Raw genomic sequence first — 26248 nt, 5'->3', positions numbered from 1 at the left:
GTTTTTGAGCTGAGGGGGAGTATTCGGGAAAAGTATGTTGACTGTGCAAGTCTTTGTACGGCTTGAAGCAGTCTCCACAAGCTTGATTTAGTCGTTTCAGCTCAGTCATCATCTCCATGGGCTTTGTTCAGTGCCATTCAGACCACGTGCTTCATCCGTCGTAATTCTGCAGGTCAGTGTATAGTCTTGTTGGTTTATGTCGATTATATCATTCTCGCCGGTGATTTGGGACACACCTTTGATATTAAGGATTTGGGGAATCTCAAGTATTTTCTAGGGATTGAGGTGGCTCGCTCACAGCAAGAGATTTTCTTATCTCAAAGGAAGTACACTCTCAACTTACTTAAAGATATTGGTATGTTGGGGTGTAAACTTGCTTCTACTCCTATGGATCCCAATGTCAAGCTCGCATCATAGTATGGTGAATTACTAGAGAACTCAGGCATGTATCAACGTCTTTTTGTGCGTCTCATCTATCTGACCAATACTAGACCTGACTTGGCATTTGCAGTTAGTGTGGTTAGCCAATTCATGCATGCACCTCGTACAGAATATCTTGATGTCGTTCATCACATCTTGAGATATTTGAAGACCTCTCCTGGCTTGGGATTGTTCTTCACAGCTGATCTCCAATCTGGACTCTTCTGTTTTACTGATGCTGACTATGCAGGATCTAGAACGGATAAGCATTCTACTTTAAGCTTATATACCTTCTATGGCGATCATCTTATATTATGGAAAAGTAAAAAGCAAGCAGTTGTTTCTAGGTCTTCTGCAGAAGCTAAGTATAGGGCTATGGCACAAAGCACTTGTGAGATTCTATGGCTACGTTCTATTTTGGCAGAGTTGGGATTTGAGGAGACTGCTCCTGCGTCTTTGTTTTGTGACAACAAGTCTGCTATTATGCTGCCTTCTGATTCTGTCGTACATGAGCGTACTAAGCATATAGAGGTTGATATACGTTTCATTCAAGAGAAGGTTCGGATTGGTATTGTGAGACCATCCTTTGTCTCTTCTTCTGAGCAGTTTGCAGATATGTTCACTAAGTCTGTAGGCTCAACATTACTCCAGTCGCCTATCGGCAAGCTGCGTTTATTGAATATCTTCACACCAGCCTGAGGGGGAGTGTTGGAATTAGGAAATAGTGATATTATAATTATGGTAGTATAGTGATATTGTAATTATGGTAATGTGTATAAAATTTGTGATTATGTCAATCATAGATTTAATGTCTTTTTTTTCTTCGTTTCCTATTTTGTAATATTGTTTCATTATAAATACAAGGCTCTACCTCATTCATAGGTAAGCCAACTAATTCTTATCATTCTTTTCAAAAGGTCCACCTCCCAAACGGTCCCCTTTGCACATAACTGTTATCTTGAATCACATTTTAGACAAATTAAACCATATTAACATAAATCAAACCACGCATTAACACAAAGTTCCTTGCTTTTTACTTAATTGCTAATTTAATTTTTAATCCATATACAATCACATATCAAATTACACACACATATATGTATATAAGTATATGCATACGTATATGTACTACAATGGCATGACCCACTTGTCCACTACCTCAGGCACATCAACCCACCCACTTCACCATAGATCTGTTCTACATAACCTTGCCGACAAACCCACTATATGTTTTACATCAATCTCAACTGTTTTATTTATTTATTTATTTTATTTATTATTTTATAAATCTTGAATTGATTCAACAACACACCCATGGATACAATTGGAAGGGAGCATAAGGTGGAAGGCGGGGTCGTGGGGGGATAGGAAGGAGGTGAGACAGGTGGTAAAGGTGGCGGGGATGGTGGCGAGGTGGCTGGCAAAGCAGGGGGGTGGAGGTGGGGAGGTGGAAGATCAAGTCAGTTGTGGTGAGAGCCTCTTGCATATTTAAATGTTAGGAGGTAAAGTGGGCTGGGGCAAACCCTTTTTTTTCCATTTTGAAAGAACGAACCCCATAATTTACTCTTTCTTGATTTTCTTTACTTCTTTTTCAGCTACATTCAACTCAAGCAAGGTATTTGCTTGTACAAACGGTGACGATGAACAAGAATACATGCACATTAAACATTGTCACTATATGCATCAATTATAAAGTAAACAACTGAAGCACAAGTATCAGTATCCATATTGGTGGAGTGGAATAGGAAACAAGTGTAAGTACCTGAAAGACTCTCCTTCAGTGCGCCATTTGCAATATACTCATACACCAGCATTTGTTCGCCTTGCTCAAAACAGAAACCCGCAAGGCTGACAACATTCTTATGATGAACCCTGGATAGAAGTTCAAGCTCACTTTTAAATTCAAGACCACCCTGCGTAGATCCTTGTTTAGCCCTTTTGATGGACTTAGAAAATATGAGGAAGAAGAACTCCGAAAATATGAGGAAGAAGGAATATATTTGTGTTATATTCAAAACTTCTTATCTTACAAGACCAAATGACACTCCTTATATAGGAGATATTACAAACATCATTATAACCCATTATATGCCACTTACATATTATATATTACCACTATCTACCACTATCATATTATATACATGCCACTATCTACCACCAACACCACTATCATATTCTATACATGCCACTATCCTTCACCAACACCACTATCATATTATATACATGCCACTATCTACCACCAACACCACTATCATATTCTATACATGCCACTATCCTTCACCAACACCACTATCATATTATATACATTATCACAAATTTCCAGCACTCCCCCTCAAGCTGGTTTGAAGATATCTTCCATAGCCAGCTTGCTAGTCAGCTTATCAAATTGCTTCTTGTGTAGTCCCTTTGTTAGCACATCAGCTAATTGTTCACCTGTTGGAAGGTAGGTCATACAGATTATGCCAGCATTGATTTTCTCCTTGATGAAATGTTTATCCACTTCTATATGTTTTGTGCGATCATGTAGAACTGGATTATGAGCTATAGATATAGCTGCTTTGTTGTCACAATAGACCTTCATAGGTGTCGGGTGAGAAAGCTTTAATTCTTCAAGAATTCTTTTAATCCACATTGCTTCACAGATTCCATGGGCAACAGCTCTGAACTCTGCTTCTGCACTACTTCTAGCTACCACATTCTGTTTTTTACTCCGCCATGTAACTAGGTTCCCACCTACAAAGGAGCAGTGTCCGGATGTTGATCTCCTGTCTGTAACACTTCCTGCCCAGTCTGCATCTGTGTATACTTCAACTTGAAGATGCCCATGTTTCTTGAACAGTAAGCCTCTCCCTGGAGTTCCTTTCAAATATCTTAAGATCTTATAAACGGCCTCAAAGTGCTCTGCCCCTGGTGAGTGCATGAACTGACTTACCATGCTGACTGCAAAGGCAATATCAGGCCGCGTATGAGACAAGTAAATCAATTTCCCTACAAGTCGCTGATATTGTTCCCTCTCTTTGACTTCTTCAGCCTTAGCAGCTTGTAACTTCAAGTTAGGCTCGATCGGAGTCTCCACCATCTTACAACCAAGCATACCTGTTTCTCCAAGGAGATCAAGAACATATTTTCTCTGATTAACGAATATTCCTTCCTTGGATCTTGCAAATTCCATTCCGAGGAAATACTTGAGGGCTCCCAGATCCTTAATGTGAAATTCTTTTGCGAGTTTCTCTTTGAGGGCTGCTAACTCTGCTTCATCATTACCAGTTAAAATGATGTCATCAACATAAACAATCAAAATTGCAATTTTACTGTTTTTTGAATGTTTATAAAATATTGTGTGATCTGCTTGACTCTGCGAGAAGCCACAACTGATAACTGCCTTCCCAAAGCGTTCAAACCACGCTCTTGGTGATTGTTTGAGTCCGTATAATGACTTGTTCAATCTGCATACTCTGTCGCTTCCAAGTCTCTGTTCAAATCCCGGCGGTAGGCTCATGAACACCTCCTCTTCAAGATCACCATTGAGAAATGCATTTTTAATGTCAAGTTGATGTAGAGGCCAATCTGAATTTACTGCAAGAGATAACAGTACTCTGATGGAATTTATTTTAGCAACAGGAGCAAACGTCTCCTGATAGTCGATCCCATAAGTTTGAGTGAAGCCTTTAGCCACCAGTCTCGCCTTGTATCTCTCAACGCTTCCATCTGCGTTACATTTTATCGTAAACACCCATTTACACCCAACTGTTTTCTTGTCTTTGGGTAGATCAACTATCTCCCAAGTACCACTTCTCCTTAAAGCATTCATCTCCTCCATGACTGCTAATTTCCAATTCGGATCATCCAATGCTTCCTGTATATTCCTTGGAACAAACAAGTGTGAAATCCTAGATGTGAAAGCTCTATGGTTTTTAGACAGTCTTTGATAGGAGAGGTAATTTGCAATAGGATGTTTAATGCAATTTCGGACACCTTTCCTAATTGCTATAGGAACATCAAGGTCGGAAATAGAAGGAATAGGATTACCTAAAATTTTGATGCCAGAACTCGGGTGGACATTCGGGTCATTAGGATGGACATTCGGGTCATTATTCCTCAGATGAAATCGCTTCCTAGTATAAACCTGAAGCTCAGGATTTAGATCATTTTGTAGTACTTCTCCCCCTAAACAAGAATCTTCTTGACTAGGCACCATAGAACTTGGTTCTCCTAAGTGATCACTATCAGACAGATGTGGTTTTTGGGTAGGATAAATGACATTGGGGAGCGGGATAGAAATATCCCAAAAACGGTCTTCTACTCCACTTGTCTCCCCCTGAAGAGAAGTGTTGGGGAAATAGGATTTTGTTTCCACAAATGACACATCCATACTCACATGAAATTTCTTGGTTTGAGGATCGAAACACTTATACCCCTTTTTGTTTGAGGAATAACCCAAAAAAACACATTTTATAGCACGGGGGTCAAGTTTTGAACGAAATTGACTGGGAACATGAACATAGGCAGTACATCCAAAAACTTTGGCGGGTAAATCAGAAAACAACCTCGTGTCAGGAAAAAAAGTTTTGAGACAATCAAAAGGTGTTTTGTATGTTAACACCTTTGTAGGCATCCTGTTTATCAAATAAGAGGCTGTTAAAATTGCTTCACCCCATAAATATTTAGGAACATGCATGTAAAACATTATAGCACGTGCTACTTCAAGTAGATGTTTATTTTTTCGTTCTGCAATGCCATTTTGTTGAGGGGTATCCCGACATGTAGATTGATGAAAAATCCCATTTTTTTCCAAAAACTCACCCAACTGCTCATTGAAATATTCTGTTCCATTATCAGAATGTAAAATACCAATTTTGGTTTGAAATTGGTTTTCAATCATATTGTAAAAATTTATGAATAAATTTTTCACGTCAGATTTTTTATTCATCAAATAAATCCAACATAAGCGGGTATGGTCATCAATAAATGTAACAAACCATTTTTTACCAGAAAGAGTAGTGATTTTAGAAGGGCCCCAAACATCACTATGAATCAAATAAAAAGGTTTGGAAGCCTGGTAAGGTTTCGGCAAATAAGTAGAGCGATGAAATTTTGCAAAAATGCAACTTTCACAATGAAAAGAAGAGCAATCAATCCCTTTAAATAATTCTGGAAATAAATGTTTCAGATAAAGAAAACTAGGATGTCCTAGCCTATAGTGCCATAGCATTATTTTTTCTTGAACAGAGATTGAACTAGTACTATTAAAGCTCTGAGCTTTTTTATTACTAGCAGGTACTTCATCAAAGTAGTAAAGACCTTCAAGCATCCTAGCACGCCCAATCATCATCCCCGAGTTCTGGTCCTGAAATTCACAATGGGATTCAAAAAATGTAACACGACAATTAGAATCCTTAGATAGTTTACTGACAGACAAAAGGTTACAGGCTAAGTTGGGGACGTGAAGAACAGCATTGAGATTAATTTTCTCAGTTAGTTTAATAAATCCTTTTCCTGCAATAGATGAAAAACTACCATCGGCTATTCTGATTTTGTCATGACCAGAACAAGGGAAATAGGTACTAAATAAATGAGAAAAACTAGTCATGTGATCGGAGGCACCGGAATCTATGATCCACGGAGAGAAGTTTAGGCAAGAGAAGGCTTTAGGATTTCTACCTGTTTGTGCCAACAAAACACTAGGAGTACCGGATGAGGAGTTGGATTTTATCAGCTTTAAGAGTTGATCAATCTGCTCTTTGTTGAAGGGACCTGAATCGGCTTCATTAGCGGTAGGAAAGCCACGATTTTTCTCTCCTTGTTTGCTGCTTTTCCAGTTGACAGGTTTGCCATGGATCTTCCAACACGTTTCGCGTGTATGGCGAGGCTTGTTGCAAAAATCACACCAGACCCGTGGCTTATCATCAAACCTGCGCTGGTAATTTGCAGCCTTGTTGGCCGCAGCATCGCTAATTAAAGCAGAAATTTCAATTGATTCACCAGTACCTTTTTTCTTAAGCATGACGCTCCTTCGGCTCTCTTCCCTTCTGACTTCGGCAAATACTTCGCCAATGGATGGGAGAGGAGGTCTGCCAATAATTCTTCCTCGCACTTCATCGAACTCAATGTTGAGGCCGGCAAGAAACTTGTAAATACGGCTATCTTCCACAGTTTTCTTGTGGTGGTTGTAGTCGTCAACCGATTTCCATTCGTATGTGTTGAAGATGTCAAGATCCTGCCACAACCTTTTCAACGAATTGAAATATTTGGTGACGGAATCATCTCCTTGACGAATCTCTCCCAACTTCAAAGTTAATTCGAAAACTTGAGATTGATTTCCTAGGTCAGAATACATCTGACTAACATTATCCCACAATTCTTGTGCAGTAGTATAGCACATGTAATTAGAGCTTATATCCTCCTCCATGGAATTGACCAACCATGTCATAACCATGGAGTTTTCAGCGTCCCAACTGTCGAACAGCGGATCATTAACAGCAGGAGCCTTCTTGTCACCAGTGATGTAACCGATCTTTCCTTGCCCACGGATATACATCCGGACAGATTGTGACCAGCGGAGAAAATTATCACCATTTAGGCGGATGGTGGTGATTTGGACAGAGTGAGAGTTGGACGTTTTCACCGGAATGGCAGCGGCAGGGGTTGAAGTGGTTTCGGACGTGACTTCCGACATGGCTATGACGGTTTTAGGGCTGCTGTGTTTGTTGTTGCTTTGATACCAACTTAGAAAATATGAGGAAGAAGAACTCCGAAAATATGAGGAAGAAGGAATATATTTGTGTTATATTCAAAACTTCTTATCTTACAAGACCAAATGACACTCCTTATATAGGAGATATTACAAACATCATTATAACCCATTATATGCCACTTACATATTATATATTACCACTATCTACCACTATCATATTATATACATGCCACTATCTACCACCAACACCACTATCATATTCTATACATGCCACTATCCTTCACCAACACCACTATCATATTATATACATGCCACTATCTACCACCAACACCACTATCATATTCTATACATGCCACTATCCTTCACCAACACCACTATCATATTATATACATTATCACAAATTTCCAGCAGATGGCAACCAGTTGCTCAGTGGGAAGAGTTCCTCTATATACCTGTAAATAAAACGAAGAACTGTGAATATGCAAGTTACACAGCACAAAGGAATACTATGCAAAAATATTCTAGGATGGATGACAAGCCTGTTCAAGAAAAAGTTCAAAAATGGAGGAATAATGCTCCAAATTTAAACTAAAGCAATATATATTGGAAAGAAAATACATAGGATTGTTTTATAGGAATTTTCAGAACGAGTTTGCAAGCACACAAAAGTTTAGTAATTAATATATTTATCAATGATATGCCGGAAATAATTCATACAAATTCAAAGATCAGTCACCTACTTCTCATTTATATAAAAAGAAAAGAAAAAAAAAGAAAAAGAAACTGCATATAATTGTACTCTTAAAAAAAAATCAGACTTCTGTCACAGAAGAAAAGTTCAAAACTCAGTCTGTAAATATGGAACCTAGTAATATATGAGCTATGTTGTACCAAGACGAGAAAAGAATCACAGACAATCTATTCTCTAGCAAAAAGAATGTAAAAGTTCACCTTTCAACAATCTATTCTCTAGCTATAAGAATACAGAAGTTAACCTTTCCGTAGCCACCAGCTCCAATACAGTTGGCATCTGAGAAATTGCTTGTGTATTTCTTCACGTCTTCAAATGAGAAACACCTAGCTCCTTTTAATTTTGGAGCACCACCATGGCTTTCATTTTGGTGCCAAGAAGCTGCATTGGTACAACATCGAAGTTATAACTAAAACCCAAGATAAGACATGATTACCGAGAAATACATTATCAAGATTAACTCCTAATTTTACCAAAAGGATTGTTCTGTTTTTCAGAAATTTCAGCTCTTCTCTTCTGACGGAAAGCATAAATTCCTGCAAGGAGACACAATAACACAAGCAAAGAACAACCAACTGCCACTCCGACGATAATGCCAGTACTTGATGATTTCTTTGTTCCTGTAGATCCTTTTACATATGAGAGAGAGAGAGAGAGGGGGGGGAGGGAGATTAACATGACAAATCACATGTATATATACTTTATACCTGCAAAATATGGGAACCAAAAAAAGGGCCCAAAACGCTTCGTAGGATACAAAGTCATGTTGGTCAGCACAAACGCAATCCCAGAAATTTCTGTTCGATTAAAACTCTCTACACCATATGGAAAAACTTCTAATCTTAGTATGATGGGGGAATCATCTGAATTTTTTCTCAGAGAAACTGAATCCACAGGGAGTTGATAGGACTGAAAAGAACTCATCAGAGAATTCTCAAGTAATGTGTAGATTTTTGAGTTTAGGACATTAAAGGAAGGAGCTCCGAAGAATAGGAAACACGTATATGGATGAGCACATCTACAGTTGGGGCTGGATATTTGATGTGACTTGCAGGTAACATGCATACAAGTCTTTGGTTCTGTTGAATATGAGGAATTTGACTGTTGAATGATGCAGTGTGGTTCTGTCCCTTGTGCTCCCTCGCAAACTGGATTTCCTACAAGTCTACAGAAAATAACAGAAAAGTACACCAATGAGGTTATAGAATGATAAACCAAAGAACAGTAAATAGATTGCATGTCCAGAAACGGAACTAGTTTTAGTTCTTTAACATCATCTTACTGATGGAATAGCCAAAACAGTCTTACTACTTACATTAACTCAGAGTTAAATCGCGTTCCCACCACATAGCCAGTTATGTAATTGTTCTGCAAATCTATAAGTTGCAGTTGGTTGTTATTGCTGGAGTTGACAACCAAAATGCCATTAAGTTTGTTGTTCCTCAATACACTGACCCGCCATGTCAAAACAAATTCCTTTGATTATAATGGGCATGACATAAGATAAACAACTAGAATCAATCATGTTAGAACCCATGGAGGTTCCATTTTTTTTGTTTATTACTTTGAATTCTAGATGATTATATGAAATGCAGTATATGAGATTAAACTAATACTCACACTTTTATTAACAGTGGAAGGCTGAAGAAGGCATCTGGAATTTGACCTTGAAGTCTTGTGTTTTCCATCATTCTGTAAGTACAATGTTAGCAGAAACATAATTGTAGTGCATTGAAACTTCTCATTTTAGCTGACAAGCTGTTTGCAAAATTGCGAACACAAAATTGAAAGAGTAATGCCTACATCAATTCTAACTTTTAGGAGGCTGACATCAACAAAGAAAATAAGTGAAGTAAACAGAAGAAAATGATAAACAATTGAAATTTTGTATATGTACAGTATTGAGTCATCCTCAGCCATGTCAGAAGTCATACTGACTCCAACTCAACTCAACAACCTGTTGTTCCAATTATTTAGGGTTAGATACATGAATCAATTTCCACTAGTTGGCTCCATTTGAAGTCATATCATCAGTTAAGTTTATGGAAATCATCCTTTCTTAACACCTCAAACCATGTTCTCCTTGTGTTTATTTCTTTTAAGAGGATGTGCAACTTGGAGTAAGGCAAAAGACAAATGTTCTTCATGTTTTCTAGCAACAATGCTACACACACAGAGGACCAAACACAGAAACTGTTCCACCGGACGACTGGCTAGATGACCGCTCGGACGACCAGAAGACACCATGACAGCCGCGGTAGACACCATGACAGCCGTGGTCAACAAGCTCTAGCCGGTCGTCCAGATGCACAGTTTCTGTGTTCGGATCTATGTTTGGTCGTCTGTGCGCCTAGACTTTTTGCGTTTTCTATTGTATTCACCATATACATATAAAACTAAATCGAAAGGTTTTAAGGTTATCAGGGTAGCCATGCATTATGGTATATAATTGTTAGATAGCCTGACATACATTGTTCAGTCCATGTCCTAACAGCTTAGGCTTTTGGGAAATTTGGTGACTTAGCATGGTATTAGAGCTCTAGTTGAGAGAGATCTTGGGTTCAAGTCTCTCCGTTTGCATTTGGAATTATGTCCCCATTTGGTTTTTTCCTCTCTATTTGGTTGTTTGTTTCTCCTTCTGTTTGGTTCTTTGTTTGTCTCTCCACATGCAAGACCGATTTGCACATGAGGGAGGGTGTTAGATAACTTGATATACATTGTTGGGGTTCTTTGTTTGTCTCTCCACATGCAAGACCGATTTGCACATAGGGAGGGTGTTAGATAACTTGAGATACATTGTTGGGCCCATTTCCTAACAGCTTAGGCTTTTGGGAAAATTGGTGACAATAATATAGGCTATCCAAAGCACATTTACTGAAATTTAAAATGCAATGTGCGTCGATGAATAAGTGGTAGAGAACAAAAGATTGATTGAAACTATTAGACTTGTCCCACATTATCTCTCTAAACCAACCAAGCTTGGTTAATATACTTGAGAGGCCTCTCCACTCATTGCAAATTGGCTTTGAGTAAGACACATTAACATAGTATCAAAGATGGGTATTGGGGGGTAAGTCTCGGCCCAAAGTCTAATCTCTCCCCTCTCATCTCTCTATCACCTCCACATGTTATCCGGGTTGCATGTGCGGGAAAGTGTTAGACTTGTCACACATCATCTCTCTAAACCACCCAAGCTTGGTTAATATACTTGAGAGGCCCCTCTATTAATTGCCAAGTGGTTTTGAGCTGAATGCTTTAACAGAAACAATTTCATTCACCCAAAATTGAGAACATTATATGATAGTTGACTGCAATGTTTCAGTTGTCTACAGCAAAGACCAAGGAAACATCAGAAAGGAATGAAATATTTCAAGTTGAATGGATTCAAAAGACGAGGAGAAGGCTAGACACATGATTTAGACTGTGAGAAGAGGCATGGTCACTAATCCATTATGACGCCACAAAATATAAGCCCCTAGATAAAGCTAAATGGAGGAAAAGGACCCCTGTAGCATACTTTAAATAGTTCAAATAATTTTTGTTAAGTTGTCTATTTGTACGTGACTGCAGGCATCCATGTTTGTTGAGAGAGAGAGAGAGAGAGAGAGAGAGAGAGACGTACAATGTTTCCAAAGACTGCAAGGTTGAAAACCACGAAGGAAAATCTGATTTGTCAAAAGTATTATTGCTTAAATCCCTACAAATAATAATTTGGTCAAAGTAGCATATATTAAACATAATTATGGAAACAAGATGATAGTGGAAAAAGTGCATCTGCTTCAGAAGGAGGAGAACAAGGAATTAACAAGACATCCATTAATAAAATGCTTAAGAATCATGATGCCTTTTCCTAAGTTAGCAAGATTGTTAGTACTTACACATAGCTGAGAGAATTCAAGCCCGTCAGATCGGGCAAGGGGCCAGTCAGTTGATTGTTCGACAAGAACCTGAAAGTGAAAAATCAAAAGCCTCTCATAGTAAAGGCTGTAAAGCTGAAAACCTAATGCAGGATAAGCTAACTTCCTGGAAACAAGTATAGAAGCTTCTTTTTTCTTTTTGGCAAAGAAGTGTAGAAGCTTAAATTGGCAAAGTGCTTTTCTTTTTGTCTGCCTGAGCTCATTAAATTTACAAGGTGTTGAGGTTCGATGGGATAGTCTGCCAATGAGTTTCTATCAAGGTGGACATTGCCAATCCTATAACACTCAAATCAGGTATTCACAGCTAGCAAGTAATTTACAAGGTGTTGAGGTTCGATGGGATAGTTTGCCAATGAGTTTCTATCAAGGTGGACATTGCCAATCCTATAATACTCAAATCAAAAAATTTAATGGGTATTCACGGCTAGCAAGTATAATGTTATGATTTTAATTAGGTATGTGATGGAGATACTCACAATATCTCCAAAGTCTGCACTAGCCCTAGCGTTGAAGGGATCTTGCCACTGAGTGCGCTGTTGTTGAAAAGCCTGCTCATATTAATTCACAAGAAGACATTGAAATTAATGCCCAGATTGAGAGAAATGAGCTGCCCAGAAATTAAATCCAACATTCCTCATTGTATCAAAAAGAAAAAAGAAAAAAGAAAAAATATCCCAGATTAAGATTTCAAGCTCAGCACGATGAAGCCACATCGAGGGGCCAAAGGTCTGCCCATATCAAAAGACGAGTTCCAACAAACCAAGCTCTCACCAGTTGAAAGCAAAATTGAGTGGGAGACTTGTCATTATATACAAATTCATTCAAATGTATATTTAAAATATTATGCTCGTAACATATGTTGTTCTCTTTTTCACCATGAAAGCTTGTTGCTTATACTTGCCATATGGGTAAGCAACTGCATATATGCATAACCTGTTGTTCTGTCATTCAAGTGCATACCAGAGACTCGTAAATAAATAGCTGGTTCAAAGGAACTCACACATGTATCAGAGACATATTTGATTTGAAAAGCTGAGATGGGATTTCACCAGAGAGCTGATTGCTCCCACAATGACTGAATAGTATAAAGAATCTAAGGTCATTAGTGTTTGGAAATAAGCAACAAATAGATCAAACTAGCCAGCTTAAATACAGACTTACAGGGGGGACAGGGATAGTTAGCTTAAACAGAGAGAGAGAGAGAGAGAGAGAGAGAGAGACATACAAGTGCTTTGCATTAACCAGCATATCCAGACCAGGTGAGACAGGGATAGTTCCAGAAAGCTTATTGACACTCAGATCCAGCCAATAAAGATTAAAGAGATTACCAATTGAAGGTGGAATTGGTCCACTGAAGCTGTTGGATGACAGAGTCCTGTAGAATACCGAGTGAAATAATTGAAATATAGGCCAAGGCATGCAACTGCACAATAAAATCTAAGCCATACTAGAACATTCAGTACATGCATAGTTCAGTAAAAAATTTGTGGATGAAAACATGATGATATGAATTAAAAGATTGGATTTTCTGATGCAAGATTTAAAGGACCAAAAAATGATCCCACACAAATTTTTCTCCTCTTTTAAAGCATGGAGGAGTGAACAACTGATGTAGCTAGAACTAGTATGGTTGTTATGTTTAGCAGTTGGGTCTTTATCCTATAAATAGATGGTTAGGCCCTCTAGTATTCATTTGATGATATTGAATATTTCAGAGCTTGAGAGCTCTTGTACCCATTTTGGGATTCTCTCTCTCTAATGAAATCCATTTCTTGATTTGGTTCCATCATTTTGGTATCAAACAAGAACTTGACCTGTTTTTTTTTTTTTTTGCCATCTGATCATCAAATCCGACGGATTGAAGAAGAACCATTGTTCGTTTCTGGTTTGCAAAACCTGGGTAATTCATTTCGACCCTAGTCAATTGCGACCTGAGTTCGCAATCGTCTGGATAGTCATGACCTAGCTAGATTTGAGTTCGTGACCTTACTTTTTTTTTTTTTTTTTTTTTTTTTTTTTTTTTGCTACTGGAATTGATTTTGCGAACTGGTTGTCCGTGGGTTGATTCTTGATCGTGATTCAACTACATCGACTTTGAATCCAGTTTTCGTCACAGTTCGAACTTGTAATGCAATCGATCGAGATAGAATCAACTCGTGATTGGACTTCACACCTGCGATTGGTTTTTGCAGGTCTGGTCGATGGAATTCGCAGGTTTGGATCGACTACGTCTGGATATTGCGAGGGTGATTTGGGTCTAATTCTTGTTCGAGTTTGGATCTGTTTTTTTGGCACCTGATTGAGGTAACTGCTTCGATCTCCTTTCATTTCCTGATTTTGATTCTTGATTCTGAATTGGACTGGTTTCATTCTCTTGAGTTAGGAATCCTGAAATTTGCAATTGATATTGGGTCTTGATTTGATATTGGGGCCGTTCACTATTGCTTGTGTATGGCTCAAAGAGGTAGAGGTCAAAGGGGTGGCCGTGCTAGGGCTTATGCTCTGAATTTAGGTGAAGAAATTGAGATGAATCCCTCAATTGAAAGGAACATTGAAAACCAAGACCAAAGGAATGAGATTGAAAAGTCGAGTTCACAAACGGCTAACTTAGTGGGAAGAGTGTAACACTTGCAACTTCTTTTCAAAGGTAGTAATGGTTCCAAGGATCATCAAGTTGATAATTCCTTCGGTACTCAGCTTAAGCACAGAGCATATTTACATGTGTTTGATTCTAAATGGAAGCACACCGTCAAGGATTTAGTGTTTCTTAAATTCCATGGAAGCTACATTCCTGATGTGATCGAGGAATGGTTGAATATAATTGAGAGTCATTTGGAGTGTTACAATGTGTCGGAAGCAAGAAAGGTGAAATTGATCTCTCGAAGCCTCAAAGTCGTGCCTCTGATTGGTGGAAACAATTACAAGTTGGTAGGCAAAGAAAATGTTAGCGAGTGGAAGATGAGGAAGAAGCTCAAGGAGCACTTCTCGCCTTCCACCTTTGTTGGTTGAGAAGCAACAAAAGAAGGACATTTCAAGTTCCAGACATTAATACCAAAAAGGCTTTGCAATTAGACAATCATTCTATGATTATATCCAAGTTAGTTATTCAACTAGTGTTGGAAGGAAAGAGACTTTTGATGATGGATATCATCATAAGATGCTCTTTAGTATACAATTCAATACGAGTTTCTACAAAAACGATTCGAATCGTCTTGTTGAATCGGAAATTGAGTGAATCGTATGATTCAATTTACGATTCAGTTCTATTTCTATTTTTGTTTACATAATGCATGAAATAACATAGTTTTCACCAAACTATGAAGATATATAAAAGAGATTAATTAGTTATATTGTATACATGATTTTATATGTATGTATGTATATAGATATAATTTAGTCATATTGATAATATACTTTATTTTAAACACTATATATATTTTCATATGTATTTTAATATATAGAATTATATATTATATTAAACAAAATGAATCTTACGATTCGATTCATGATTTGACAACAATGTTTGTGATTCCAATCTTTGATCAAGATGTGGAACAAGATTCTGGTCAAGATGTTGCCATCTTTGACGACGATAGTGAGGCGTTGGCTTATGAGGAAGTTGATGTTTGTAAATATGAAGGAGCTCAAATCTTTGACCACTATGATGATAAAGATGACTTTCTTGTGGAGAATGAAGGTGTCATAGAAGACGAAGAAAGTTTTGTAGATGAAGCAAGTTTTGCTAAACTTACATTGCTTCCCATGATGGAAGTGGTTTTTAATCCCAACTTCTATCCCTTTTCTCGATTCCAAGAAAATTATGGTGGATAGTCATGACATTGAAGTTTCTTGGGTGTTCAATGAACTTTGCTCCCAAGAAATGCCTCTTATGCTTTTGTGTTGATTCGGTACCCAACCAAGCTTCATGGAGGAAGCAAGCTTTTATTTTGGGCCCATGCGAGAAGCGTTTGTTTGATGACATTTTGCTTTCAAAACGGCATGCTACATGCGTGGCTTATTCACACCTCAACATGGCTTTGGTTGATGTCCATAAATGAGAACTCGTTTTGATGGAAGGATGTTTGCTAGGATGATTTTGAATAAGGACTTACAACTACTTTGTCTTGTTTGCCGTTGCATGTCCATCATTCCATAAGTCATTGTTTTGAGTCATTTTGTTGATTTTGTTGCCTTGAGTCATTTTGTTGTAATCCCAACTTGAGGACAAGTTGTTTTCTTCATAAGGGAAGTTTCATGTAGTTAGAAGTAGTATGGTTATGTTTAGCACCATAAGAGTTAGTTAGAGTTGGGTCTTTATCCTATAAATAGGTGGTTAGGCTCCTCTAAAAAGAATGAAAAGAATTATTTGACTTACACATGAATGAGATAGAGGTCATGTATATATAATAGATTCATGATACAATTTAAGAAATGATATAAATAAGGAAACAATACTAAATCAGTGATTGACACAATCACGGATTATATACATAATACTAAAAATAAAAAGATTCTATGTACTCTAATTTTTATAGTCAACACTCTCCCTCAAGTTGGTGTGAAGATATTTAACAATCGCAACTCGCCAATGAATGACTGGAAGAAGCCGGAAAAAACTCAACGGCTAATCCAAATAAATACTACCAAATAAATCTGGTAGTCCACTAAATAAAAAAGGCCAAAAAAGTGCTTAATACATCAGCACCACACCCTAGAAAGGGGGGGGGAAAAACAGGGACTGAACTGCCCTAGAAGAAACTGATCGGAATCAATATCGGGACAGTTTAAAAGATCATGTTGGACCGATGTAGGAACTAACCGAAATCAATATCGGGATAGTTTAAGGGGCCATGTCGGACCGTTGTAGAGACTAACCAGAATCAATGTCGAGATAGTTTAAAGGGGTCTTGCCGGACCGATGTAGAGAACTGGATGTTGAATTAGCAAGCGTGGCACACATAACTTATGACGTGGTGTTGAACGATAGTGGCAACAGATGACGGAGTGCACCAAGGGGCGGCTTATTAGAAAGTGTGCCAAGGGGGGCGGCTTAGGTGTTGCGCCAAGAAGGCGACTTGGGTTGTGTGCTAGAAGAGGCGACTTAGGTTATGCACCAGGTGGGGCGGCTTAAGTGGTTCACATGGTATATCACCATGCTCACCATGACATAGGTATAATACCCCCTTAAACTCAAATAAATTTGAAGATAGAAACCTACTTGGGGTTGAAACAGAGGGAAAGACAAAGTGGAGCAGAAACACACAAAAAAATGGATTGCGAGTAAAAAAAAATATGATAGAGATATTTAGGATAGGAATAAACTAGTGAATAGAGGAAAAGATCACCACGAAGTGATACTGAGAGAAAATATGGTAATGGAATGGGTTAAGGTCCGACTGGCGGCCAAGGCAAGGCTGTTGCCCGCTGATGAAGCAAAATTACTAGGTACCTAACTCTGATACCAAAAAGAATGAAAAGAATTACTTGGCTTACACATGAATTATGAAGCACAGGTACAAGTACGAGTACTGGTATTGGTACTGGTACGATACTGGTATGTCGATACGGTAAAATTCAAAAATAGTAAGGTACAGGTACAGCTTGGTCCGTTTGTAAAAAAATATTTATTTTAGAGTAATGCAAAAATTAATTAAATGGTTTAATTTGTTAAAATCCAACCTATAATTAACATTTAATGCCAAAAATAAAGGTATAAATCAAAATTAAATGTCAATATATTAAATACCTTACAGACCATAGTTTAATTTTAAAATCATGCTAATCATAAAACTAAAAATAAAAAAGAAGTCTAGTGAAAAGAGTTTTATCTTTGTAGTAGAAGAAAATATTGTTTCAATCGAGGTACGGTACGGTGTGGGTATATACTAGGTACGTCTAGGTAGGCCAAAAATTAAGAAGAAAAAATTTGGATACGTGTTTCGTATACCCGGAACATATGCAGAAGTACCATACGAGGTACTATACGTCAGTAAGTACCCGGTACAGGTACGACATGTTTTTTGAAGTACCCATGCTTCATAGCACATGAATGAGGTAGAGGCCATGTATATATAATAGATTCATGATACAATTTAAGAAACAATATAAATAAGAAAACAATACTAAATCAGTGATTGACACAATTACAGATTATATACATAATACTAAAAATAAAAAGCTTTCATATACTCTAATTTCTATATTCAATAGTATTCAGTTAATGATATTTTGATATTGAATATTTCAAAGGTTGAGAGCTCTTGTACTCTCTAATGAAATCCATTTCTTGATTTAGTTCCACAATAGAGAGGTCAAAGGGTGTGGGAGCATTTGTTCTTAAAGGCCATGTTTGGTTCACAAGACTAATAGTGAAGGTATTAATAATTTCATCAAATTAGTGTGGTATTCATTATCCAATTTGATTAGTAGGATAAATTATCCCTTTGTCCATTGTTTAATTTGCATTGAATAGGAAAACATATGAAGGTAAAAGAGTCTTTTTATTTTATTTCCCAACTTAGGATATATAATCTCACCCCTACTCCATTACTAATAATCCTACAAATTTGTTGGATTAATTATCCATTGGATTAATAATCCTGAAACAAAATTTCAAAACAAACACAAGATTATTGAGCTCACGGATTAATAATACCAATCTCATGCTCTAACCTGTCAATCAAACATGCCCAAAAGATGCAACTTTTAGGATTTTATAGGAAGCCCAAATAATACATATGACCTAAATGATTTGTGGAAAGGAATATAACATTTTGCAATACTATCAAATTATCAATGAAATTTTTTTTGTAGTAGTATGGAAAGAGCAGTCAATCATTGTGTCAAAAGTATGTGAAACGTTGTAGTTAGTGTCCTTCACATTTTACTGATCATGCCAATTACTCGAATGCATTGTTGTCAAATCGTGAATTGTAAGATTTACTTTATTTAACATAATATAATATATAATTTAGATATGTATATATATATATATATAAATACACAGTGTTTAAAATGAAATAAATATCATTATAACTAAATAGTATATAAGTATATATATCTTAAACCACGTATATCAGTATAATTGGTTGATTTTGTTTCTTCTTCTTCTTTTTTCCTATCTTTCTTTTTTTTGAAAACGATGTCATTTCATGCATTATGCAAGCAGAACTGTATCGCTTGAATAGCAGTGAATCGCAATTGAATCATAAGATTCACTCAATTTAAGGTTCAACTACACAAATGAAATCATGAATTATAAAATTCTAACAACCGGGGACAAAACAATTTATCTGATAACTTGAACTTATACTGAGTTAATTTATATTTATGTCAGTCCATCATTATGTCAAAGAATAGAATCATGTCACAAGGAATGTGAGCCTAATAATTGCTAATACCTCCATATTAAGCTTTCACATATATTGATTTTCATAGTAAACAGAAATAACAAAGTCCAAATCCTTACAAAATGCGTAGCTGCTGCAGAGATCCTATTGTCTCTGGAATTGGACCACTGAAACTGCAACTAACCAGCATTCTGAGATGCAAGTAGAAGTAATTGTTTTGTAACGAGGTATTGACCTTAGTAATCAATAGATTAGGCATAGTATAACAACAATCAAAAATTTCTTACAGGTTTGATAACTTGGTCAAATTTCCAATTGATCGAGGAAGAGATCCTGTCAAACCGTTGTTGTATGATAGATCCCTATATGCACAAGCTGATAGTCAGAAGTTACTTTTAACAATTCTTATGTGGAAGTAAAGAGGAGAATAAACAAAGACAATTCCAAACAGCTATTATTAATAAAGTAGGGAACACTGTCTAGGTAGTGTTTTATACCACATCAATCAGGCATTTAAGTGAAATATGAACCGTGACACCAATCTAGTGAGTGCCACCAAGCATTTGTGTGTGTGTGTGTGAGTGCGCGCACTCGCGTGACAGAGAGAGAGAGTAGGCATTACAACAAAGCAAGAAGACATATAATTACCATGTTATTATCTGTGGTGCCATATCCTACATATATTATGTTGTGATACAAAATAATTTAGGTCCTAACAAACATTTGCGAAGACCTGAAGATGGATTCCATTATGGGCAAGAAGCTCCTAAAGAATGAAAATGAATATTGGGGTCATTTGTTAACATTGTCATTTTTCTGTTTTATGTTTACAAAAATTCTCTCTTTTTTTTTTTTTTTTTTTTTTGGTAAGAAACAAAAACAAAAAACGTGTTTGTTATACAAAAATGTTTTGAAAAAAAAAATAAAAACAAAATAGAGAAACATGTTTGGTGAGTTGCCGGTGGTGGTGGCCGATGGTGGAGGGTGGATGGATGTGATAACTGGTGGTGGGGGGTGGTCGGACTTCATGGTTGGAGTGTGGCCAAAGGTCACGGGGGAGCTAGAGGGCCACAGAAAGGTTGCCGGAGGTCACGGTGGTGAGCAAGTGGTCGCTGTAGAGTCACCAAAAGGTTGCTAGAGCTCTTTGGCAGCAAGCCGACCAGCGGTGCTTGGCGGCTTGAAGTGGTGGAGGAGAAAAAAGAAAATGAAAACTTGTTTTGAAAATAAGCGAAAACTCCGTTTTTCTTCCAAAAATTTTGGAATCATTTCCATTTTTGTGAAAATGAAAACCATATACCGAACAAGTTTTGTTTCGAGTTTCCAAAAAAAATGAAAACAAAAGCAGAAAACAGGAAACAAAAGCATTAACAAACAACCATAGTAGTCCACTGCTCAACATGTATTAGATAGAGCCTATAAGGAGCACTGTTCAATGATAAAGAGCGAGGTGCAAATTTCCCATTAGCGTCTCGCACAGCCAAGCATATTTAAGCTCTACACTCCATCAAGAATGATGGTTTTTGAAATTTGAATAACCAAAGAAGTACAGTAGTCCCGAATGAATAACACTAACTGAATGATTCTCCGCAAAGTTAATTGGAATTGGACCATTTATGAGATAATAGGGATAGCGAAAATAGAAGACCTACAAAGTTTGTAATTCAGACAACCCTTGAATGTCTCCGGACAGCTGACCGGTCAATCCCATGCTCGCTAATGTTCTGGAATTGAAACTTATAGTTAACCTCTAAATTCTCAAAAAGTAGAATAAGCAACTCTCCATAAGCATTAAAGGTAAACCACAATAGGGACTTACATAGATGTCACACGTGAATTGTTGCAACGAATTCCTTCCCAACTGTTGCCACATGGATCTGGCCCAACCCAACTGAGTGGTGTGTTCTTCCAGATTTCTTTGAGAGCGTTTAGAGCAGCAACTGCATCGGACATAAATTAAGTTCACCAGTAATTTTTACTAGGATTAAGGAAAAATCAATGCATGGAACATGAGAACCCAAAAGTGGCCAGTAACCTAAAAATAAAAGGAACAGCTAAAAGTATTTGTCTTCTCATATTTTGTTTGACTAAGTATTTTCTAGTTCAAGGTACTATCTTGGTGATTTCTGAATAATCAAGACCATTTGATACTTCAATTAAAGAACTCAAACATCCAAAGCTTGCTTTTGAGTGACCACAAAATAGTATGCAGACTGAGAACTTGTCGCTAAACCAGATAAACATGGTAGTTGATCTAAAAATTTTCGCTTTGGAAAGCAGTTAACACAGCAGATATGCAATTATGCATTCTAGGGATTTGATTTACAACTTTATATTGTGGAAATTTTTCCTAGGAAAATTAGATAACTCTAGACAAAATTGCTTCCTAGAAGTAAGTAATTTACAAAGATCTAGTCCTTTGAATGCTGAAAGACTTATGGGAAAACCGTATTCAAACTTTGAATCTCAAATCTACTGTCATTTGGAATCTCAGAAAAGACATCCACTAGTGAAAATCACTCAGAAACAACAAAAGACAAAAAAAAAAAAGGGATATATGTATACATATATATGTTCATTTTCTTTCTTCTCCTTTTATCAGCAATCAACCTGAGAGTAAATAAGGTATCGTGTGAAGAGAAAGAAACTAGAAAAAGGTCTATCATATGCCATTGTAAATTTAGTGCACGAATTATTTATGTGTTTCTGGAGGATACATTATCTAACAAGCAAAGTTGTATTCTTGTTTGAATTAATCAAGGCACATAAAAACTAAGAACATATATAACTAGTGACATCAATAACCTAAAAACTTGGACACAAGAATTGAACTTACAGTCCAGATTATTCTGTGCTGCTGCAAGTAAAATTTGGACGGAAATAACCAGCAAACAGACCTGAATTCTTGATCCCATTATTCAAGAAAGAACCATATAGACTCTTGAACTAATTGAATTACAATAAACTACCTTTAAACCACTCTTCTTTCATTCAATTCTGCTGGTCATTATTAGAACTCTTCAAGAGAGTTTTTTCCATGATACCCATATACTCTCATTATCTCTCATTCTACGCATTCAACATCCACATGGCTACAGTACAATAGCATGCCACTCATCCTCAAATTTTCCAACTAAATATATCTAATATATCCCAAAAACACTATGAAAGCTGACCTATACACCATGACTATTTTTTACCATCTAAGAAAAAAATGAAAGGACATAACAAGAGCCAGGTGGGCTTATTGGTTTAATTGTTGGCTCCAAAGTCAACAACATTAACTAATTTTAAATATCAACATTTAGTGAGAGGAATCCACTAGTCTTGGTAGGCTTTCAAGATATGAGTCTTTTTCAAGAAGATGAAAGATTTATGTCATTATTTGCAATTCACTGGGCCATGCATGCACAAGTTGATTGTTGATTAGATTAGTCATTAAGCCCTTATTTCCAAGGAATTATTTTCCTCTTGGATCATTTTCCTTGAATACATTCTGATAATCACAACATGCTAAAGACATTTTAAGGGATCATAAATGTAAAGTGAGTCAGTAAATGAGAGGTGACGTGTAAATATCAAGATAGTTATATAGACATAATATATCTCTTAGACCATATACTATACCGATTTGCATCATTTTTCGTATTGATTACATACTTCAATTCTTCGTCTTCTTGAACATATTTTGTATTGTTACTTACATTCACTTTTTGTATTGATTACATGCTGCAGTAATTTTCTTTTTGAGTTAGAAGAAGCCCCAAACTTTGGCCTCTCTGGCAATATGTCACAAAATCCACTAGCTACGTGGTCTGTAGTTTCAATGATATCTCAGTAACCATAAAGATGCATACCATCTCAGTAACTACAAATGTGCAGCTTCAACTTTATCACCTTCTCACCAAATGTAATTAAGCAATTTTAATTAGTTTCAAATCCATTCTCTCTTATAAAGGTCTTTCAATGATTGTCTACATTCTGCCACTTTTCTCCCAAAACAACATAAAAGACAACACAATAATTTAGCATCACATTCAGTAATACATTGGTTAGCTCCATTCTCCTTTTCCATAATCAATCCAGTTCTTGAACAATTGCATCACAAAAACATTTCTGTAATACTACGCACGTAGAATAACTACTCCGAAAATGAAATGTGTCGACAAGATTTATTCTCAGTGTGCCCACACCACTCCAAGTTTGAATTTACTTCATACATTTTATTTACACTCCAAGTTTGAATTTACATCATACACTTTATTTTCTAGACACAAACCGTGTTTGGATCTTGAATTTGGATAGAAATTTGTATAAGTAATGCAAATGAAGTGAAAAATGTAAATGAAATATAAGTTAATTTTATTTCACATTTCCCTCCCATTTTCTTTTCCCTCTGCCAAAAAACTTCTTACTTTTGGGAAGAGCTATAAAATATACATTTCAACCAAGAAAACCAATAAATTGCAAAAATTGCAGCACTATGTAAAACATAGGGAAATAAATATTTTTTTTAAAAAAATTGAATGAAGTAAGAGCTCCATAATTAGGGATCAAAATTGAGAACATAGGGACCATAATAAGATAATTAGGGGAAAACTCTAATGATGAAGAACACTATCATCATATAGGTTTTACAATGAGGGAAATTAACCCCAGGAAAATAAAATAAAATAAAATTCAAAGACAAGACCAATTTACAAAATATTTGAAATATGTGAGAACGTTCAAATAGAGATTGAACCAGACCTTGGAACCATGAGAGTGATACCTCCAAGACTGGCGAAGCTGATCCACATACTTACCTATCTAGTCACGTCAAAGACAACCAGATTGCTACCTCTGCCTGTATCCATTTATTTCAGTTGGCTATCACCCCCTTGTCACAGGCAAACTCATAGTAATTTTTCTTATTTTTTATTTTAATTTCACAACTCCAATTAAAGAAATCCAATTTTAGATTTTTTTTGTTTTTTTTTTTGGAACTGGAATATTAGATCATAAATGTAATTATCAAAGGGGGCAAAACAAAACCCTAGCTCCAACCGGTTCCCCTAGCTTTGACCTAGAAATCCATTTGTTGAGAGAAATGTCAAGGAAAAAGTAAATAGAAAGAAAAGGATAGAGAATTGAAACAATTAGGGGTTTAAATCTGGCCCAGCCTGGCCCGGCCCATGTCAGGTCTCGTGGGCTCCTGTCAAAATTTGGACTGTATCGGGCCGGCTCATGGGCCAAAAAATTGGGCCCATGGGTATTCAGGCCTTGGACGGGTTAGTGGACTTGGGCCTGGCCTCGAGCTTGGACGGGCCTGACATTTTTTTTTGTTTTTTTTTTAATTTTTTCTATCAAAATTTTATTATTTTTTAACTAAAAAAGACACTGGGTCTCGGCGTAGGTTAGGCCTTGGGCCTAGCCGTGAGTGAACCTTAAGCGGGCCGATAGGCTGGGCCATGGGCGGGGCTAGGCCGGGCTTTAAAATGATAGCCCAGGCCCAGGGGGTTGGGCTGGATCGGGCCCGGGCCTAAACGGGCCGGGCTCACGCCAGGCCGCCGGCCATTTTTACACTCCTAGGTACAATTCAAATGTCATGCTATGTTTAACCGAGAAATAGAAAAACAAAAGAGTATAATGTTGTATTTGGTTAGAAAATTTGATGAGTGAAAGGGAAATAGAAAGAGAAAAGAGAGAATGAATAAAATTTGAATTTTAAGTTATCCTTAGTTGAGTTTAACAAAACAAAAACAAAACAAAAAAGTGAATCTAAAATATAGAAAGTGAAATTGTATTTTCTTCTTCTTCTTCTTCTTTTTTCCTTTTGTGCTTTCTATTATAATCAAACAAAAAGTGGAATTGCATTTTCTTTTCTTTTTTCATTTCTCTCAGCAAATCCTCTAACTAAACATAGGTTAAGTAAACTCAAAGGACAAAAAATGGGATTGAATTTTCCTTTCATTTTATTTTTTCCTATGTTTTTCATTATAACTGAACAAAAAGTGTGATTACATTTATTTTTTCCTTTTCTTTTCTCTCATCAAATCTTCTAACTAAACACAGCCTAACTCTACTCTTATTGTTGGTGGGTAAAGAGGTTAAGATAGAGGGAATGAAAGGGTAGTGCGCATTGAGAGGGAGTAAAAGTGGATGGGGTATCAGGGAGGAAAGCAGGGTGATAGGTGTCAAGAAAGAAAAATGAGGGCGATTGATGACGGGGAAGGAGAGGGGATAGGGCGTTAGGGAAATGAGAGGGGCAATGTCCAGTGAGAGTAAAGGGGAGGGAGTTGATGCCATTAATACTTCGTTTGGATTGAGAGATGAGAAAAGAAAATAAATGAGTAATTTTAAATTCTCAGCAAATCTCACTACTTTTAGTGAGAAACAAAACTTAAGTTTTGTATGATTTAGTCTTCTCACCATTTCTCTTCATTTTTCACCATTGCTTACCTTATTAATCACCCAAATAAGTGATGAGAAATTCTCTCCATTTCTTTTCTTTTCTCAACAAACCCCTCAATCCAAACAGAGTGTAAGGGAAGGGGAAGCAACAACAAAGGTTGCTGGGTTGGGTTGGGAAGATGGATGGGGTAGATTTGGTATTTGAATAGGGTTGGAATTAATTGAGGTGTTCAAAAAATAAAAACAAAATTCAATTTTCAAAGCAGAATGACTTAAGAAAATAGGGTGTGCAATAAATTTTTTGAAGTGCATTTAGAGGAATCACAAATGGGTGCGAATTGCAAAAAATGATTTTACTTTTTTCACCATACAAAACATTTTTGCTACACTATTGTTTTTTTGCTCAGAAGGAAATGAACCGTTCTTTAAAATTTTTAAAAAGAGAGATTTGGAGAAAATTTTCTTCAATTTTTTTTATAATGGATGAAGAAAATTCCAATAAATTTTAATGGAAAAACTTCTTGATTCAATTTTTTTGGAATTTAAAAGGCATATATTCAGCTAATTTAAAATATATTCAGCATTTTCCTTAAAATGATACTTGAGTCAAGAAGGGCGTAGTGTAGGCTGTATAATGGTTTTGTTAAATCAATGTTGTTGTGGTTGTGTTTGGATAAAAGTTTGTGATAAAAAAGGGGGGATAGTAAAATTTTACTGTCTGAACATT

At 36.6% G+C, this 26248-nt stretch overlaps 1 protein-coding gene and 1 long non-coding RNA gene across 2 annotated transcripts in view; one reads left to right on the top strand and one right to left on the bottom strand.

Moving 5' to 3' along the window:
* The window catches only part of LOC114272986 (leucine-rich repeat receptor protein kinase HPCA1), a 41293-nt gene extending 19104 nt beyond the window's left edge, over positions 1-22189 (bottom strand). The window contains exons 1-17 of the mRNA XM_082868619.1: positions 21965-22189; positions 20948-21068; positions 20781-20852; positions 19419-19493; positions 19251-19322; positions 13008-13157; positions 12783-12857; positions 12259-12330; positions 11744-11812; positions 11488-11562; positions 9486-9557; positions 9181-9315; positions 8573-9030; positions 8339-8485; positions 8110-8246; positions 7531-7566; positions 2183-2366 (exon numbers count right to left, since the gene is read on the bottom strand). Of these exons, the coding sequence (XP_082724745.1) occupies positions 2183-2366; positions 7531-7566; positions 8110-8246; positions 8339-8485; positions 8573-9030; positions 9181-9315; positions 9486-9557; positions 11488-11562; positions 11744-11812; positions 12259-12330; positions 12783-12857; positions 13008-13157; positions 19251-19322; positions 19419-19493; positions 20781-20852; positions 20948-21068; positions 21965-22043 (2029 nt within the window). The 5' untranslated portion in view covers positions 22044-22189. The remainder of the gene's footprint in view (positions 1-2182; positions 2367-7530; positions 7567-8109; positions 8247-8338; positions 8486-8572; positions 9031-9180; positions 9316-9485; positions 9558-11487; positions 11563-11743; positions 11813-12258; positions 12331-12782; positions 12858-13007; positions 13158-19250; positions 19323-19418; positions 19494-20780; positions 20853-20947; positions 21069-21964) is intronic.
* LOC114272988 (uncharacterized) lies at positions 13474-23171 on the top strand. The gene is made up of 3 exons (XR_003632904.2): positions 13474-13758; positions 13975-14086; positions 22864-23171. It is a non-coding gene; the product is annotated as an uncharacterized LOC114272988 (long non-coding RNA).
* The last annotated feature ends 3077 nt before the right edge of the window (positions 23172-26248 follow it).

The sequence above is a fragment of the Camellia sinensis genome, chromosome 5 (genome assembly GCF_055761805.1).
Source record: "Camellia sinensis isolate YWXY chromosome 5, ASM5576180v1, whole genome shotgun sequence".
Taxonomy (NCBI): Eukaryota; Viridiplantae; Streptophyta; class Magnoliopsida; order Ericales; family Theaceae; genus Camellia; species Camellia sinensis.
The sequence above is the reverse complement of the archived record's forward strand: the minus strand, read 5'-3'. Positions and strand labels throughout refer to the sequence as shown.